Here is a 19,286-nt window from a genome sequence, read left to right as displayed (position 1 = left end):
GTAAGAACAATGTTCTTCACAGAGGATGAATCATAATATTCGAAACCCAGAAACTTCAAAGAGAAGAACAACAAACTTCAACAATTTTCACGATTATGTAAAATCTTCATTCTCAGCTTCATTTAAACGCTGACTCTGTTTTTGGTGTCTTAATCCTGACCGTTCCTCAACTTCTAATCTCATTCGTCCACGTGTCTCACTTCATTCTTCTTCCCATATCAGCTGTTACTGCGCATGACATCTCTAGATCCTACTACCATGGTTTATCAAGCAGGACTTAACAAAGTCATCAATAAGCCTAATAGCGGGAAGTTAATATTCAGGTATCTTAATGAATTTTATCCTACTACCATGGTGAAGGAGCAGTCAATGGCAAGTTTTAGTATCTCAAATTATAAAACTGGAAAAATAGAAAGAAAGAAAGAATTAATAATCTGCTCATACAATAATTGTAACATCACTTGTATCCGTGAAATGACCAAGAACGTAGTAATAAAGGGCGATGGCGGATATATAACAACAACTGCCTTCAGTTTTGGTTCAATCACTTGTTTTTTTTACATGGAAGCCAGAAGTCCTCTCATTTCAGTTACCCCAGGAACGTTTTCACTCGGGTAAACTTTGGCTACGAGCTGCACGAAGCTCTCGTACTTGTCCAGAAACTCCTTCTGTTTAAGGTCACACAACAACGCATTGATTCAAACACTGAGCTAATAATGCACTGTTATTTATTACTCTCCTCAACTTTTCAGTTTAAATGGGTACCTTGCATTTATCCCACAACGATGGTAGCAACTCCTCTGATGCTAAATTCTTCTGCAACTTTTTATACATTGCTGCAATCGATTTGTCCACCTACACACAAAGAGAAGAATTGGAAAATGATCTACGAAAAGGTCTGTGAACAATTAATACACTCTTAATGAACATTTGCTTACCCCTGACAGGCTTGATTTTAACATCTTCCGGAGTTCCACTTTTGATAAACCAAGCTGGAATGGTATCTGAAATATAGAGATAATGTATCAGTTTTATTTTGTTTTTACCCTAGAAACCTAGAGTAACACGCCAATACATAGTTTACACAATGAGAAAGTGAAACAATGGTATAACTAGTTAACTAACAACAACTAACCTCTTCAGGGGTGATAGTATACATGAGATCCTTAATCTTTTTATCAAACAGGAAAAGTCTTTCGAATTGCTGCAGGGACGAGAGAACACATGAAGCAAACACAAACGGGTGTACCCTTAACAATAAATCGAAAAGAATGGAAAAAAACGGGAGTTATGCTATTAGCTGCAAATGGGGAGAACCACTTACATAGTAAATTATCATGCTAATGTGGCGCGTACAAGCTTGTTCATATGCTTCCATTGCCTGGTCATAGAACTTGGCTAAAGTCGGCACAACATTAGCCAGGTCAAACAGGCTGCACAAACAAAATGTACAAGGTTAGGGAATAAGAAGACAAACCAAGAGAGAGAGAGTTAGAAAAGGACCTACCAAGTTTGAAAAGCAGCATAGTTTTCCAAAAGGAGAATATCTGCATATTTAGGATCTTGTTGGGCAATTTTCTCGAGGGTCACAAACAGTATGCTCACCTATAAAACATTAGGAGTCAGACTCTATCAGCTAAACAAGGAAAGAAACAAAAGAAATTGACGATAGTAAATGCAGAGACAATCTGAGATATACTTTACTTATATGTTGTTGTTAAGAATGAAGTCATGAGCTAATGGTGGGTTTATACATTGTAAGTGAACTAAGATCATATGCAATCAGAGACTGTCTATTATTGCTTACATGGTTTGTGTAATTTCATTAGTCATGTTCTATAAACTCATAAAAATAGCTGTACTCACAAATTTTGTGTACGCCTGATCAACCAAATTTCTAGATTGCCCTTGTATGTACTGTTCCATACGAGTAGCAAGTGCTGCAAATCTATGAAAATGAGATAACAATATTAGGAAAGCCTCATGTTAATACTATAACGGGTTCTTGGATCACCTATAGTCAACCTGAACAACAATCTAAATGGGAGAAATAGTTCAGAACCACAAAATTGACTGAAATTATAAACAGGGTGGACGGAAGTACTAACTGGTGGGGACATAAATAAGTATTCACATGGCACTTCAATGTATGGACTTCTTGATTACCTTGGAATATATGGCAAGACACCCATCTGTCTTACATTACGTTCATTTTTTTCAATTTGGTGACAAGCTTCATCCACAAACTGCAGTTAAAGTCAACTTGAATTGATTAGTAGGAATGGTATGCCAGGAACAAAAACTAAACAATCTCTGAGTAGACGGACTACATGGCTGAATTGCATAGAAATTCTCGACTCCAGATCTCCAAGCAAAAGGCGAACAAATCCTGCAGCATCAGCTTTCTGACCAGATAGATAACGTTCGGTTATACCATGCATTGATATAGACCGTAGGGGGTCTATTTTATATGCCCAGTCAACAACAGCATAGAAATCCTCCTGCGATGACAAGAACACAAATCTCTTATTTAGTAAGACAAATGAACGCTACCTCTAGGTTTTCACATAGAAACCTTATTTTGGGGGACATCTTACCTGAATACCATCAAGTAAATCTTGAAGAGATTCATTCAATGCCGTCAGGTCTGGAGAGTTTTTACCTGCAAAAATTGGAATATTGTTTTGCTTTCAGAACCATTAGACCTTATAATATGTAGCGAATGCTTTACTGATGGCAAGCAGTTTAAGTTTACCAGGTTTCTTGTCAGCTTCATCAATGTCCATGATCCCCAAATCATCATTATCATTACCATCGTCATTGTTGGACTGGCTTTTCTTATCATTGCCAGCACCTCCAGGAGGAGCAAGAGCAGGTACCTCAAAGCACATGAAGTGCGCAAAAAAGGAACTCTGTATTATGAAGCAAAAAAGAAACATGATGATTTAGTACATATATCAGTTGCATCTAAAGACCAAACAGAAAACCATTCGGTTGACAATGACCTCATCTACAAGAAGCGGGATGAATATTGTTAACATCTTGGCATAAGCATCTGACACTGCAGAGGTGTCAGTGTTTGCATTCTGACTAGAACCCGTAGATCCTTCTAGCCAAACAGTAGGATTTCGTGATACTTTTGTGCTTGCACGAAGCTCCTTCGCGAATTCACGAGCCTATATATTTTGAAGAAACAAATCTCTGGTAACTGAATATTTAACGCTAAGGAAGAAAATAAAATGTTTGCTGAATATCCACACATTAACATTCAGTACGTTATAGCAGTCTTTTAGTCAATTAAGTGTCCCAGTTAGTCAGCGGTCAAATTGATAAAGAAACATATATTTGTCCTCACCTCTCGACGAAGGAGCAAGTTCAGGGAGCTGCAGTATGCTTTTCTCAATGGTCCCAAACAATTCTTATTAAGACCCTGCAACAAGAAAGGAGACAAGCAATCAATGTACTGCATGGAGCTTTTAGCATGTCACCTAGCCATTTCTCGGTTTTACCTTTAAATGTTGCATAAGACGAGCATATGTTCTGCATTTGTACCGCAAATCAGCATGGTCAGGCCTCTTCAGCTGCCCTCTCTGTTTAAAAGATGCGGTGATAAATATTCAGAATTAGTCACTAGACTTCATATTGGTACGATGGAATTTTATAAAAGTAGTACCTGAGAAAAGTAGCTTTTGTCACTGAACTTGAAATCTACCAGACTAGCAAAGTAGTCTCTCAAGAACTCTGAAGCTCTCCTTACAAAAGTAGCTTTTAATTTTTCTAGTTCTGCTCGTTTCTCTTTTACCTGAAGAAAATACAGCAAGAGTATTACAAAAAAGTAGACAATAGTTAATGAATGTTACAGACAATTATAAATGTATTTTTCTATTCCCAAAACGTAATGTAATAAGCAAGGCCGATTTACTATAAAATTAGAATAATAACTAGAGATACCGAATTAGAAAGATCTAAGTGATTAGGCATACAGCTCGCATATTAGCATAGATCGGGTCTAAGTTGGGCACTTCAAGACCCCTTAAAGCTTTGGCTAACCACTCGCAAGCCTCAATATTCTGAAGCATGTCTGCTTCATCAAATGAGCCTCCTGTTAGGGATGCTGCATACTGCAATCAACAACACTTCTATAAGCGAACCAATTAGACAGAAGAGAAGTAAGCAGAAAAAAAGAGTGAAACAAACCTCAGAAGGCACACGCAGTCTCTCAATAACTTTATCAAGTTCCTCAATGAGAGCTTTATTGTTTACAGACTGCATCTCTAACTTGTTGTTTCGAATTTCTATCTGGTAACCACAAAACAAAAAAAAAGTGAGAACATGTGTCGACATATAAAGGTTTAATCAGTCCAACAAATATACTTGGAAATCAATTTCTCTTTCACCCCTACTCTTGCAGATTTCAGAAGTACTATGAAAGAAATTACCAACCAAAAAGAAAAAATAAAGCAATGTATGAGAAGAGTTTATTGACAACATACAACAACTAATTTCTCACTGCAGTGACATTGTCCTTATAATAAAACAAAGCAAAAAAAGATCATTTATAGGTCAAGAGTCCTACCGATTCAATGTCTTCCCTCATGTGTCTAAGTTTAATGTTGAATATTCCTAACCATTCATCCATGTCATCAACGATATTTGTTGCTGCCTCTAGTCCATTCAAAACCTGAAAAGCATGAAGATGATCATATATACAACAAAATTTAACACTCGCATCCCATGAACTGTCTAATAACAAGATAATCCAAAGAATAATAATTAGCAGAAAAGGAATTACCTCATCTACTAATGGTTCGCTTTCCAGAATTGCATGTACATTTGCCGCTTCAAGCGCCTGAAGCTCTCGTTTCAGCCTTTCAGAAAATGCCTCAGCTTCACCAATGCCAATCACATAACTGTATATGACAATTATATTAGTTGAGTGAATAATCTGACAAAATAAGTGGAATAGATATCTGCTTCCATTATCTTTTTATCCCCAGCAAGCTAGTTCTCAAAGAAACAATGCCAATAGTTTAAACTAAATTCAATCAAGAGGAAATATGCAAGGTACTGATTCTACAATTACTAATCATGCTGGACATATAAGCAATTCTAAGTTAGTCAGAAACCTAGTCTCCCAAGCTTAAGATTTAGGCGGACTCTTCTCTCTTCATTCCATATAACAAATACACAAGTAGATAAAAAAAACTCCTCCTTTGTAAGATATATACTGATTTTACACTTAAAAAAAAGGAACAAAATGGATTAAACAAATGATGAAAGGAACAGAAAAAGACATACGTTCCCAAGAGAGCCTCCATATCCTCTTCCTCGGCCTGAGAGACTAGTTCTTTCTCAACAGTAACTTTCAAGGCGCTTTCTGTTACAGATTCAGCAACAGGCTCCCCATCTTCTGTACTTCTTTGAGTAGTGACTACTGGAGTGTTATCCTAGACCAATATTATGAAACAAAGAAACACAAATTAGATAACTTTCTTATATGAAAAAGCACTCACATATCTGAAAGGAGGGGAAAATGACAATAACAATTACATACAAAAGCTTCTTTCGAATATAAGAGACTTAGACCAAAATTTAAAGTTAGAATAAGTTATAGTCTAAACCTTTGCCCAAAGGGCCATCTCGACAATATCTATACCAACAACTTTTGGAAGGCGGCCTAATACGTCTTTGCATATGTTCAATATGCAAACTAAAAGTCGGTTCCTACAATCACGACAGAGAAAGGTATGTATTAAATGAGGAAAACTACGTCAACAAAAATACCATCGCTTATCATGTATACTTCACATCTTGTAATAGTTAATATTGATGTTGCTAACTGCAGTACCTGTCATCAGTGTTGCGCATGGTCCACTGTGGAGGAGCAACACTTTGACTCCTGAGATTATCAAACCCCTAAAAGACTTTGCATCAGCAAAAGCAGTGGGAACATGGAAAATATTGAACAGTGTTTTACAAATTATTTAAGTAAAACCCCTAAAAGACTTTGCATCAGCTTTTGTGTTCCATCTCTTACACCACATGCTACGAATTATTTAAGTAATTATGCATTTCTTCTTGAAATCTTAGATACTAACCACTTCATCAAAATCTTACGAGGGTAAATGTGCATCCACTTGGGTCACTAGTTATGACTTCCACCTTTGACAGATGCTTGAGGTCATACATTTTAGCAGGCTGGATGAACAGAGAATTATAAAACATCATCAGTCAATCTATATTGATTTTTATCAATCATTTTTCTTCCAAATTAAAATGTTAAACCTTGTACGTTACTCGTGAACGTGTGTCTCACATGGAGAAAGAAAATGAAGATTACCTCCAGAACTCCTCCACTTGAATACTTCATGACTCGAAGAATTGCTTTCTTTCGTGGACCCTTCGATTTGACTGTAGAAAGCAGAATAACAAAAAGCATACTCAGTTGATTACAACTCTAAAGAACCTAAAACCAATTGGACGAGAATGCTTGAAACGTGGATCAGAGTAAACATATCTTCCACTTGAATCATAACAACACAGATTCTCCTCGAGTACACTAGATTGATTCACCTAACAGACACTACCAGAATCCTTTTTGTTGCTCAGGAAAACCTAATTGAGCTCTCACGAGTCATAAAATGGCCAAGAACAGTAGAATTTCATCGATTTAGTATTCAACAGATTCTCTAAATTCCATAATCACCGAATCTAAATGCTTAGAACTAGCCAATCAACGCGAAGAAGGTCGAAGTAATTAAAAGTGAAATGAATCAAATCAGAACAATCAAAAGAGAGAAGAAGAAGGTAAGGTTCTATCACCGGAAAGAGCGAGAACTCTGGGTTTAGCCATTTGTCGACCCAATTTTCCAGACTTGCCCCAAACACCGCGACTCTTGGCCACACGTATCGACATGACGATCGATTGCTTGGTGCCTTCGATTGCCGCCTCGCAAGCTCGCCGAAGCTCTTCATCGTCGGCGCTTGACTTGGCCATTGTTGTTGTTGCGGATCCAGCAAGGAGGTGATGACCGGTAGAAGAGAGAAGAGAAAAATAGTGCCAACAACGTGGCAATAAGCCTTATTGTAGTGCCAAGAAAGGTTGAATCTCTCTTTTGTTCCCATTTCTTTTCTTTTGTTTGAATGATTCATGATAGTAACAACGACATGTTCACAATTTCAAAAAGGAAACGAGCGCAATCAAACTCATTACAATAATCTAATGCACCAGAGATTGACCGGCGGTGGGTTGAAGTTTTCATTAGAAAGTGAAATATTTTATTTTAATTAATATTATTTATATATATATTTATACCACATGCGTATATTTTTTTATCAACAAAAATGAATTTTGTCTTCAAATTTTAAGATTTTGCGTATAGTTATATATCATTCTATATTAATATCAACTAAAACTTATTTTACCATGTAACCCTATCACGTGAAATTAAATATTATTTTATCTTTTTTTGAAAAATTTAAATATTTATAATATTTGAAATTTCAAAAAAATAATAACAACGATCTAAACTTTATAATTATATTTTTATTGTAATATTTAGAATTTCACTCGTAATATACTGTCTCGTATTAATATTATTATAAATATTTAAAACGTTTTATAGTATAACTTTTTAAAAGTTTTCAAATTTTTAATATTTTTAATATTTTTAAATTTTTAAAAATTCAGTTCTTTAAAATAATGATTCAGAGTAAACCGGATAACATTTTTAATTTTGGATGCTTCATAAATCAAGCTTTCGACTTATTCGTATTCAAACTTTTGGTTCTTTTTATAGTAAGATTTTGAATCATTGCCCAATTTCTTAAGTAATGTGGGACATTTTATACATTTTTTTTTCTTTATCGATTGAGTTATATATGTTTGTTTTTAAAAATTTGAATTACATGATATGCAACAACAAATCTAATATTTTATTAACTATATGTATTTTATATAAAATCAAATAAATTAGATGTAATAACAAATAAAAGTAAAAGAAAAATCATATATTTATATTTAATATAGATACAGAAATTTTAGAAAATTAGTAATTAATTGAATGTAGTTCAATAATGATAAGATTTAATTAAAAATATAAATTTAGACAAATATGTTTTAAGATAGATTTTGTAGAGACTAAATATGTAATAAAAGAATAAGTTAATTCAAGTATTTAGTGCAAACTAATAAATTATAAGTTTTTAATAATACAATATTTAGTTGAGATATAATTTGTAAAGATCTAAATGTTAATAATAAATAATAAAGAGATTTTTGGTCAAAAAGGCTACTAAAATTATATACGTAGATTTATCAATTTCAAACACATTATGTAGCCAAAAAGAGTGGTCTTCTGCCTACATAAGATTGCACTCCGTCCACCATTACGACTTTTTTGTTCCCATTTCAGTAAATTGGTTTGAATTTACGTGACAACTCCTTATTGTAGTTCCAACAACGTGGCAACTCATTATTGTAGGACCAACAAAAATTTGAGGAAAAAAACATTAAAGCAAGGGAAGAGCAAAAAGCTACACACCCAGATCAAAACAAATCTGAACGTTATGCAGGTTTTCTCTCTCTTCTCTCTCAAAAGTTTTTGAGAGAGAAAGCTTTTGGCCTTTCATTTTCCGACGATGATGATGTCGGATTTTGTTTCCGGCTATGTCCGGTTTTCTCTTTCTCGCCTATGTGCGAGATCCTCTAAACTATCTTGGCTTTTGTTTGTTAAGTTTTTTTGTTCCTTTTGCAGCTCTTAGTTTTCTTCCAGCAAGGAAGAATTTATGCCGAGTGTATAATCGAAATCTCTGAAATCATTGGAAGTTCAATTCCGACCAAGAAGATAATAAGTCATTCATCTCCTATTGGAGCCGTAATCGGCTGTAGTTGAAGGCTTCACTTTAAAATCGAGAATTGTGTTGAGTGGAGTTTGGCTACTAGCCGGCATAGAATAGTTGATAGCGTGTTTGCGACCAATCTGAACTCTCGTCTTCTCACGAGTTCCAGCGTTTCATAGATCTGATGGTTCATGGATTTACTCCTCATACTCGAATTACTGGGCAAAAGGATTTGAGTCAGTGATTAAAAAAGGTAGTTGTTCGTTGACGGAATCTATGGTGGAGATAGGTGAATTTTGATCATGAATTTTCATGGGCGATTTCAACTCGGCGGCGGTGATGATTCACTAACGTCTTTCCAATCTTAACATGCACAAGCACACGTGTCCTTGATAATTAATCCTAATATTTTATTTAGTTGTAAATTTTGGTTGGGTTTATAGTTGGGCTTTGATGTTGTGTAATTGGGTTTTGGTCACTCTTGTACTCTTTCCAAAATCAAGGAAACAGGTTGACGACAAAAAAAAAACTACACACCCAGATCTAAAGATCTAATCAAACCCAAGAAAATCGAAGTAAAATAGAAAAGAATGAACAAAAAACAAATCCGAACAAAAGCCGGGACTTAGCCATCCAAATCGAGAGCGAATCGATGAAGACAGAGCTAGCCGACTCTGCTAAGAGAGCCAACGACACTAGACAAAATCCGACCAACACCACTGAGGAAACTGGCCATTGCCAGAGCCAAATTGGAGCATCAGAGAAGATTTCCTCTCTCTAAAATATTAAGAGAGAAAAGAGAGAGAAAGTCGTAACATCACTTGTAATCTCAAATTATAAAACTGGAAAAATAGAAAGAAAGAAAGAAAGAATTAATAATCTGCTCAGACAATAATTGTAACATCACTTGTATCCGTGAAATGACCAAGAACGTAGTAATAAAGGGCGATGGCGGATATATAACAACAACTGCCTTCAGTTATGGTTCTATACTTCTATCACTTGTTTTTTTACATGGAAGCCAGAAGTCCTCTCATTTCAGTTACTCCAGGAACGTTTTCACTCGGATAAACTTTGGCTACGAGCTGCACGAAGCTCTCGTACTTGTCCAGAAACTCCTTCTGTTTAAGGTCACACAACAACGCATTGATTCAAACACTGAGCTAATAATGCACTGTTATTTATTACTCTCTTCAACTTTTCAGTTTAAACTGGTACCTTGCATTTATCCCACAACGATGGTAGCAACTCCTCTGATGCTAGATTCTTCTGCAACTTTTTATACATTGCTGCAATCGATTTGTCCACCTAAACAGAAAGAGAAGAATTGGAAAACGATCTGGTAAAAAGGTCTGTGAACAATTAATACACTCTTAATGAACATTTGCGTACCCCTGACAGGCTTGATTTTAACATCTTCCGGAGTTCTACTTTCGATAAACCAAGCTGGAATGGTATCTGAAATATAGAGAAAATGTATCATTTTTTTTTTTACCCTAGAAACCTAAAGTAACACGCCAACACATAGTTTACACAATGAGAAAGTGAAACTATGGTACAACTAGTTAACTAACAACTAACCTCTTCAGGGGTGATAGTATACATGAAATCCTCAATCTTTTTAGCAAACTGGAAAAGTCTTTCGAATTGCTGTAGGGACGAGAGAACACATGAAGCAAACACAAACGGGTGTACCCTTAACAATAAATCGACAAGAATGGAAAAAAAGAGGAGTTATGCTATTAGCTGCGAATGGGGAGAACCACTTACATAGTAAATTATCATGCTAATGTGGCGCGTACAAGCTTGTTCATATGCTTCACTTGCCTGGTGATAAAACTTGGCTAAAGTCGGCACAACATTAGCCAGGTCATACAGGCTGCAAGAAAAAAAATGGTTAGGGAAGTATGAACAATTGGGAAGAAGAAGAACAACCAAGAGAGGGAGAGAATAAGAAAAGGACCTACCTATTCTGAAAAGCAGCATAGTTTTCTAACAGGAGAATATCTGCATATTTAGGATCTTGTTGGGCAATTTTCTCGAGGGTCACAAACATTATGCTCACCTATAAAATAGCAGTAGTCAGACTCTGTCAACCAAAGCAGGAGAGAAAGAAAAGAAACAATCTGAGATATACTTCATTTCTATTTATTTGTAAGTGAACTAAGATCAGATGCAGAGGTTGGTTATGTTTACTGTTTGACGTGGCAAACATTATTCTTTGCTTGCATGGTTTGTGTAACTTCACTAGTCAAATGCTATAAACTCATAGAAATAGCAGTACTCACAAATTTTGTGTATGCCTGATCAACCAAATCTCTAGATTGCCCTTGTATGTATTGTTCCATACGAGTAGCAAGTGCTGCAAATCTATGAAAATGATATAATAATGTTAGCATAGCCTCAAGCAATACTAAAAACGGTTTCTTTGATCATCTAACCAACAATCTAATTGGGAGAAATAGTTCGGAACCACAAAATTGAATGAAATTATTTACAAGGTGGAATTTCTGATTACCTTGGAATATATGGCAAGACACCCATCTGTCTTACATTACGTTCATTTCTTTCAATTTGGTGACAAGCTTCATCCACAAACTGCAGTTAAAGTCAACTTGAATTGATTAGTAGGAATGGTATGCCAGGAACAAAAACTAAACAATCTTTGAGTAGACGGACTACACGGCTGAATTGCATAGAAACTCTCGACTCCAGATCTCCAAGCAAAAGGCGAACAAATCCTGCAGCATCAGCTTTCTGACCAGATAGATAACGTTCAGTTATACCATGCATTGAAATACACCGTAGGGGGTCTATTTTATATGCCCAGTCAACAACAGCATAGAAATCCTCCTGCGATGACAAGAACACAAAACTCTTATTTAGTAAGACAAATGAACGCTAACTCTAGACTTTCACAACGAAACCTTATTTTGGGGGACATCTTACCTGAATACCATCAAGTAAATCTTGAAGAGACTCATTCAATGCCGTCAGGTCTGGAGAGTTTTTACCTGCAAAAATTGGAATATTGTTTTGCTTTCAGAACCATTAGACTTTATAATATGAGGATGTAGCGAAAGCTTTACTGATGGCAAGCAGTTTTAGTTTACCAGGTTTCTTGTCAGTTTCATCAATGTCCATGATCCCCAAATCATCATCATCATTACCATCGTCATTGTTGGACTGGCTTTTCTTATCATTGCCAGCACCTCCAGGAGGAGCAAGAGCAGGTACCTCAAAGCACATGAAGTGCGCAAAAAAGGAACTCTGTATTATGAAGCAAAAAAGAAACATGAGGATTTAGTACATATATCAGTTGCATCTAAAGGCCAAACAAAAAATCATTCGGTTGACAATTACCTCATCTACAAGAAGCGGGATGAATATTGTTAGCATCTTGGCATAAGCATCTGACACTGCAGAGGTGTCAGTGTTTGCATTCTGACTAGAACCCGTAGATCCTTCTAGCCAGACAGTAGGATTTCGTGATACTTTTGTGCTTGCACGAAGCTCATTCGCGAATTCACGAGCCTGTATATTTTGAAGAAACAAAGCTTTGGTAACTGAAAATTTAAAGCTAAGGAAGACAATAAAATGTTTGCTGATTATCCACACATTAACATTCAGTAGGTTATAGCAGCCTTTTAGTCAATTAAGAGTCCCAGTTAGTCAGCGGTCAAATTGATAAAGAAACATATATCTTTCCTCACCTCTCGACGAAGGAGCAAGTTCAGGGAGCTGCAGTATGCTTTTCTCAATGGTCCCAAACAATTCTTATCAAGACCCTGCAACAAGAAAGAAGACAAGGAATCAATGTACTGCATTGAGCATTTAGCATGTCACCTAGTCATTTCTCGGTTTTACCTTTAAATGTTGCAAAAGACGAGCATATGTTCTGCATTTGTACCGCAAATCAGCATGGTCAGGCCTCTTCAGCTGCCCTCTCTGTTTAAAAGATGCGGTGATAAATATTCAGAATTATAATCACTAGACTTCATATTGGAATAGAATTTTATAAAATTAGTACCTGAGAAAAGTAGCTTTTGTCGCTGACCATGAAATCTACCAAACTAGCAAAGTAGTTTCTCAAGAACTCCGAAGCTCTCCTTACAAAAGTAGCTTTTAATTTTTCTAGTTCTGCTCGTTTCTCTTTTACCTGAAGAAAATACAGCAAGAGTATTACAAAAAAAGACATTTTAAATGAATGTATCAGACAATTATAAATGTTTTTTTCTATTCACAAAACGTAATGTAATAAGCCAGGCCGATGTACTATAAAACTAGAATAATAACTAGAGATAGCGAATTAGAAAGATCTAAGTGATTAGGCATACAGCTCGCATATTAGCATAGATCGGGTCTAAGTTGGGCACTTCAAGACCCCTTAAAGCTTTGGCTAACCACTCGCAAGCCTCAATATTCTGGAGCATGTCTGCTTCATCAAATGAGCCTCCTGTTAGGGATGCTGCATACTGCAATCAACAACACTTCTATAAGCGAACCAATTAGACAGAAGAGAGGCAAGCACAAAAAAAGTGAAACAAACCTCAGAAGGCACACGCAGTCTCTCAATAACTTTATCAAGTTCCTCAATGAGAGCTTTATTGTTTACAGACTGCATCTCTAACTTGTTGTTTCGAGTTTCTATCTGGTAACCACAAAAAAAAAAGTGAGAACATGTGTTGACATATAATGGTTTGATCAGTCCAACAACAAATATACTTGAAATAAATTTCTCTTTCACTCCTACTCTTGCAGATTTCAGAAGTACTGTGAAAGAAATTACGAACCAAAAAGAAATAGTAAAGCAATGTATATCCATGAGAAGAGTTTATTGACAACATACAACAACTAATTTCTCACTGCAGTGACATTGTCCTCATAATAGAACACAGCAAAAAAGATCATTTATAGGTCAAGAGTCCTACCGATTCAATGTCTTCCCTCATGTGTCTAAGTTTAATGTTGAATATTCCTAACCATTCATCCATGTCATCAACGATATTTGTTGCTGCCTCTAGTCCATTCAAAACCTGAAAAGCATGAAGATATATATACAAGAAAATTAAACACTTGTCTTCCCATGAACTGTCTAATACCAAGATAATCCAAAGAATAATTATTAGCAGAAAAGGAATAACCTCATCTACTAATGGTTCGCTTTCAAGAATTGCATGTACATTTGCCGCTTCAAGCGCTTGGAGCTCTCGCTTCAGCCTTTCAGAAAATGCCTCAGCTTCACCAATGCCCATTACATAACTGTATATGACATTTATATTAGTTGACTGAATATTCTGGTAAAATAAGTGGAAAAGATATCTGCTCCCACTATCGATATCCCCAGCAAGCTAGTTCTCAAAGAAACAATGCCAATAGTTTTAACTAAATACAATCAAGAGGAGAAACTCAAGGAAGTGATTCTACGATTACTAATCATGCCGGACATATAAGTAATTCTAAGTTAGTCAGAAATCTAGTCTCACAGGCTTAAGATTCAGGCGGACTCTGTAATTTTACTCTTCTCTCTTCATTCCATATAACAATAACACAAAGCAGATAAAGAAGTCCTCCTTTGTAAGATATCTACTGATTTTACATTTAAAAAGAAAGAAGTAAATGCGTGAACTAAAAGGATCTAACCAAATGATGAAAGGAACAGAAAAAGACATACGTTCCCAACAGAGCCTCCATATCCTCTTCCTCGGCCTGAGAGACTAGTTCTTTCTCAACAGTAACTTTCAAGTCGCTTTCTGTTACAGATTCAGCAACAGGCTCCCCATCTTCTGTACTTCTTTGAGTAGTGACTACTGGAGTGTTATCCTAGACCAATATTATGAAACAAAGAAACACAAATTAGATAACTTTCTTATATGAAAAAGCACTCACATATCTGAAAGGAGGGGAAAATGACAATAACAAGTACATACAAAAGCTTCTTTTGAAGATAAGAGACTTAGACCAAAGTTTAAAGTTAGAATAAGTTATAGTCTGCACCTTTGCCCAAAGGGCCATCTCGACAATATCTATACCAACAACTTTTGGAAGGCGGCCTAATACGTCTTTGCATATGTTCAATATGCAAACTAAAAGTCGGTTCCTACAATCATGACAGAGAAAGGTATGTATTAAATGAAGAAAACTACGTCAACAAAAATATCATCGCTTATCATGTATACTTCACATCTTGTAATAGTTAATATTGATGTTGCTAACTGCAGTACCTGTCATCAGTGTTGCGCATGGTCCACTGTGGAGGAGCAACACTTTGACTCCTGAGATTATCAAACCCCTAAAAGACTTTGCATCAGCAAAAGTAGAGGATACATAGAAAATATTGAACAGTATTTTACAATTACACAATCAATTACAATTACAAAGTCTCTTACACCAGATGCATGCATTTCTTCTTAAAATCTTAGGTACTGTAAGCTTCATTAAAATCTTACCAGTGTGAAAGTGCATCCACTTGGGTCATTAGTTATGACTTCCACCTTTGACAGATGCTTGAGTTTATACATTTTTGCAGGCTGGAAAAACAAAGAATTATAAAGCATCATCAGTCAATCTGAACTTGAGAAATCTGCTACCATGGTATGCATTGATTTTTATCAATCATATGTCTTCCAAATCAAAATGTTAAATCTTGTACGTTGCTCGTGAAAGTGTGTCTCATATGGAGAAAGAAAATGAAGATTACCTCCAGAACTCCTCCACTTGAATACTTCATGACTCGAAGAAATGCTTTCTTTCGTGGACCCTTTGATTTGACTGGAGAAAGCAGAATAACAAAAAGCATACTTAGTTGATTACAACTCTAAAGAACCTAAAAATAATTGGACGAGAAAGCTTGAAACATGGATCAGAGGCAACATATCTTCCACTTGAATCATAACAACACAGATTCTCCTCGAGTACACTAGCTTGATTCACCTAATAGACACTACCAAGATCCTTTTTGTTGCTCAGGAAAACCTAATTGAGCTCTCACGAGTCATAGAATGGCCAAGAACAGTAGAATTCCATCGATTTCGTATTCAACTGATTAAATCCATAATCACCGAATCTAAATGCTTAGAACCAGCTAAAAAACGCGAAGAAGGAGTAATTGAAGGTGAAATGAATTCAGAAATGCTATCAAATCTGAAGAATCAAAAGAGAGAAGAAGAAGAAGGTAAGGTTCTATCACCGGAAAGAGCTGGAATCATGGATCAGAGGCAACATATCATCCACTTGAATCATAATACAACACAACACAGATTATCCTCGAGTACACTAGACTGATTCACCTAATGGCTAATAGACACTACCAAAATCCTTTTTGGTGCTCTGGAAAACCTAATTGAGCTCTCACGAGTCATGGAATGGCCAAGAACAGTAGAATTTCATCGATATCGTATTAAACAGATTCTCTAAATGCCATAATCACTGAATCTAAATACTTAGAACCAGCCAAACAACGCGAAGAAGGTCGAAGTAATCAAAGGTGAAATGAATCCAGAAATGCTATCAAATCTGAAGAATCAAAAGAGAGAAGAAGAAGAAGGTAAGGTTCTATCACCGGAAAGAGCGAGAACTCTGGGTTTAGCCATTTGTCGACCCAATTTTCCAGACTTGCCCCAAACACCGCGACTCTTGGCGACACGTATCGACATAACGATCGATTGCTTGGTTCCTTCGATCGCGGCCTCGCAAGCTCGCCGAAGCTCTTCATCGTCGGCGCTTGATTTCGCCATTGTTGTTGTTGCGGATCCAGCAAGGAGGTAAAAGAGAGAAGAGAAAATTAAGCTTACGGATTAAGAAAGTTGAATCTCTATTTTATTCCCATTTCAGTAAATTGGTTCCGAATTTACGTGGCAAGTCATTCATTATTGTAGTGCCAACAAAAAATTTGAAGGAAAAAAAAACGTTAATTAAAAAACTGAAGCCTGGACAAAAGAATCGAAAGAACCGAACCATAATTGAACCGAACAACAACCGAACCAAAATTAAAAATACTTATATGGATTTTAAATTTTAGAATCCGAACTGAAATAACCAAAAATATCTGAAAGATGAATAACCAAAATATTAATTATTTTTAGATAGAATAACCAAAAATATCATAATCATAAAAAAATATCAAAAAATATTTAGAAAATAATCGTAAATGTCTAAAAATATCTGAAAATAACCAAAAATTTGGTTCCTATATGGATCATAAACTCTACAACAGAAAGAACCAGAACTGAATGAAACCAAATCAAATACTCGATTGAGGCCTAGTTCCAATAGTTTCGGTAGTTGGTACATACAAATTTGTATGCGGATTAGACTATTTTTGCCGATGAAACTTATCAATTGAGCGGATGAGCTTGGGGGCTTGTCGTGCTCGTCAAAGAGAGTGGATGGTACTATGGTAGCTTGAAACACATAGCATAAGATGAAACTGGTTGAACCTCAATTTAAATGTTGATCCCGAAATGAGAAAAATAAAGTATTAAATAACCTCTTGAAGTCTTACCATTTTTCCCACTTCATTTTTGGTTTGCTTTGTAAATATACTTTTTTTTTTTCATAGAGTGATGAAAACTAAGTAATGAATTTGTGGTTCTCGTGAAGTCGTGATAATAGTTTGTCCAAGCGATAAATATAAAATAGTATTGCACCTCAACAAGTGTTAAGCATGCAAATCCATTTACGCATACATATTAACTCCGAGTGAAATATAAATATTAGAGAGTAGAGACAGAGAAAAAGACAGAGACAAAGAAGTTGGCCATGGCAACGAAGTCAGTTTCTACCTTCGCCATCTTTTTCATCCTCGTTTTGGCTATCTTTGGTAAACTAACTCACTTCATATTTGTTAAAATTTGTGATTCATCATAGGGTTCCAGAGATTATTTTTCTCCGTTATCGAAGCAAGTTTCGTTATACATCGTTTTTTTATTTGCTTTTTAACCTATCTATATGAATACAAATATAAGCAGAAACTCCTGAGATAGAAGCGTATGATAGGAAGTGCCTGAAAGAATACGGCGGCGATGTGGGTTTCAGCTACTGTGCACCTCGAATATTCCCGACGTTCTGTGATCAGAACTGCCGTAAGAACAAGGGCGCGAAAGGTGGAGTATGCCGTTGGGAAGAGAACAACGCTATTGGTGTTAAATGCTTATGCAACTTCTGCAGCGAGGAACCCTCTGATCAAACTCTAAGTCGTATTTGAATCTTGCATGTGTCATGGTTTGTGTAACAAATCAAGGTAAATGGTCCAAGTAACAATATAATAATGAATAAGCGAAATAAAGAAAATAATATGAAATACAAGACTTTGCTTGTGTTAAGAACTTAATATGCATGTCATCTTTTGACTAAATTAATGACTATATTTGCGACTTCGATCTTTCCGTAAAAATGCACATGTCAAATAGAAAAAAGGGAACGATAGCGTAAACCAAAATAATCATTTTTACTATCTTTACAAAGTTTAATTAATAGGTTATTGATGTATTGTATACCATATACAACATTGCATGAGACTCGAGTTAATTTTGTCTTTATTTACGATCTTGACTTACCACAAAATCGGAGCTCTTGTAGATTTTCATAATATTTCAAAAAAAAATCGTACTATTATTATTGCAAATATCAATCGTTTCAGATATAAGTAAAACATCGAAACTTCAATATCTTACAGTAAAACCCAACTATAAGATTATCTTTTGACAAGTACTCTTTTTTTTCTTCATAAATTTCCAATAATAGAGATTACAAGGTCAAAAGACTCAAGAGAAGCACGCATGCCCAAACAGGAAAACAACAAGACGCTAAACCATTATTAATTAGTTATGTCCTTAAATCCATGCAAATCTAAACCATTCACAGATTAAAAAAAAAAAAGATAAGTTAGACTGTAATTGTATATATATTGGTTGATTTACAGAGTTTGATATATCATAAAATGTATCAAACAATATAATCATTAAATGATGTTAGTTTGATATTTCAGAAAATGCATTTGTTACCATATTACGGAATCCATTATCCTAACCGTGACCGAATTGATGAAAAGGATTAGTGCATGGGTTGATTCACAATTTGAGCACTATTACTTGTTTGTGTATTTATAGTAAATCTCCATGCGAAAACCAAACATAGTAATTAAGGGTAGACTATCTAGTATATAGCACACAGCTCTCGACTGACCTAAATTTTAATTCAAACACTTATGAGATGGGCAGACAAATTTACTGCTTTAACGGTTAGTCTGTGACCCTGATTCATGAATTGTTGTAGTCCATCTCTAATATATTGTATCGTCACACAACTATTTTGATATTCATTTTCATCTTCTTTTTTTCTTTTTAATATTCCTCTTGTTTATATAAGATTTGTTAATTTTTAGTGACTGAGTTGCAACAGATCAACGACAGTCCTAAAGATCTGTTGCTAATACCACCACTAAT

The 19,286-nt window shown here is 35.5% G+C and overlaps 3 protein-coding genes across 5 annotated transcripts; 1 reads left to right on the top strand and 2 right to left on the bottom strand.

Annotated features, from left to right (window-relative positions):
* Positions 1-326: 326 nt before the first annotated feature.
* Positions 327-7,213, bottom strand: SEC3B (exocyst complex component sec3B). The gene is made up of 25 exons (NM_103649.4): positions 6,823-7,213; positions 6,341-6,411; positions 6,118-6,198; positions 5,849-5,916; positions 5,622-5,724; positions 5,299-5,447; positions 4,793-4,910; positions 4,577-4,681; positions 4,198-4,299; positions 3,984-4,121; positions 3,674-3,802; positions 3,510-3,590; positions 3,356-3,430; positions 3,006-3,176; positions 2,756-2,912; positions 2,598-2,662; positions 2,331-2,501; positions 2,167-2,246; positions 1,867-1,948; positions 1,508-1,605; positions 1,325-1,433; positions 1,136-1,204; positions 939-1,004; positions 766-855; positions 327-668 (listed from the first exon to the last, which is right to left on the bottom strand). Exons 1-25 carry the CDS (start codon positions 6,995-6,997, stop codon positions 558-560), a joined length of 2,664 nt encoding a protein of 887 aa, NP_175187.3. The 5' UTR covers positions 6,998-7,213; the 3' UTR covers positions 327-557.
* A 1,339-nt stretch (positions 7,214-8,552) lies between these two features.
* On the bottom strand, positions 8,553-16,761 carry SEC3A (exocyst complex component sec3A). 2 transcript variants are annotated; one of them, NM_001198234.2, is made up of 25 exons: positions 16,403-16,626; positions 15,542-15,612; positions 15,291-15,371; positions 15,066-15,133; positions 14,839-14,941; positions 14,516-14,664; positions 13,986-14,103; positions 13,773-13,877; positions 13,391-13,492; positions 13,179-13,316; positions 12,872-13,000; positions 12,709-12,789; positions 12,555-12,629; positions 12,205-12,375; positions 11,955-12,111; positions 11,791-11,855; positions 11,521-11,694; positions 11,360-11,439; positions 11,130-11,211; positions 10,809-10,906; positions 10,612-10,720; positions 10,423-10,491; positions 10,234-10,299; positions 10,060-10,149; positions 8,553-9,962 (listed from the first exon to the last, which is right to left on the bottom strand). In NM_001198234.2, exons 1-25 carry the CDS (start codon positions 16,575-16,577, stop codon positions 9,852-9,854), a joined length of 2,667 nt encoding a protein of 888 aa, NP_001185163.1. In that variant the 5' UTR covers positions 16,578-16,626; the 3' UTR covers positions 8,553-9,851. The 2 variants fall into 2 exon arrangements, with proteins under 2 accessions (NP_001185163.1, NP_175186.2); NM_103648.3 differs by having other exon boundaries at positions 9,451-9,962; positions 11,524-11,694; positions 16,403-16,761.
* Positions 16,762-17,561: 800 nt separating this feature from the next.
* Positions 17,562-18,215, top strand: AT1G47540 (Scorpion toxin-like knottin superfamily protein). Of its 2 annotated transcripts, none has more exons than NM_103647.5 (2): positions 17,562-17,662; positions 17,811-18,214. In NM_103647.5, exons 1-2 carry the CDS (start codon positions 17,602-17,604, stop codon positions 18,044-18,046), a joined length of 297 nt encoding a protein of 98 aa, NP_175185.1. In that variant the 5' UTR covers positions 17,562-17,601; the 3' UTR covers positions 18,047-18,214. The 2 variants fall into 2 exon arrangements, with proteins under 2 accessions (NP_175185.1, NP_973985.1); NM_202256.2 differs by having other exon boundaries at positions 17,592-17,662; positions 17,808-18,215.
* Positions 18,216-19,286: the final 1,071 nt, after the last annotated feature.

The sequence above is a fragment of the Arabidopsis thaliana genome, assembly GCF_000001735.4.
Source record: "Arabidopsis thaliana chromosome 1 sequence".
Taxonomy (NCBI): Eukaryota; Viridiplantae; Streptophyta; class Magnoliopsida; order Brassicales; family Brassicaceae; genus Arabidopsis; species Arabidopsis thaliana.
The sequence above is the reverse complement of the archived record's forward strand: the minus strand, read 5'-3'. Positions and strand labels throughout refer to the sequence as shown.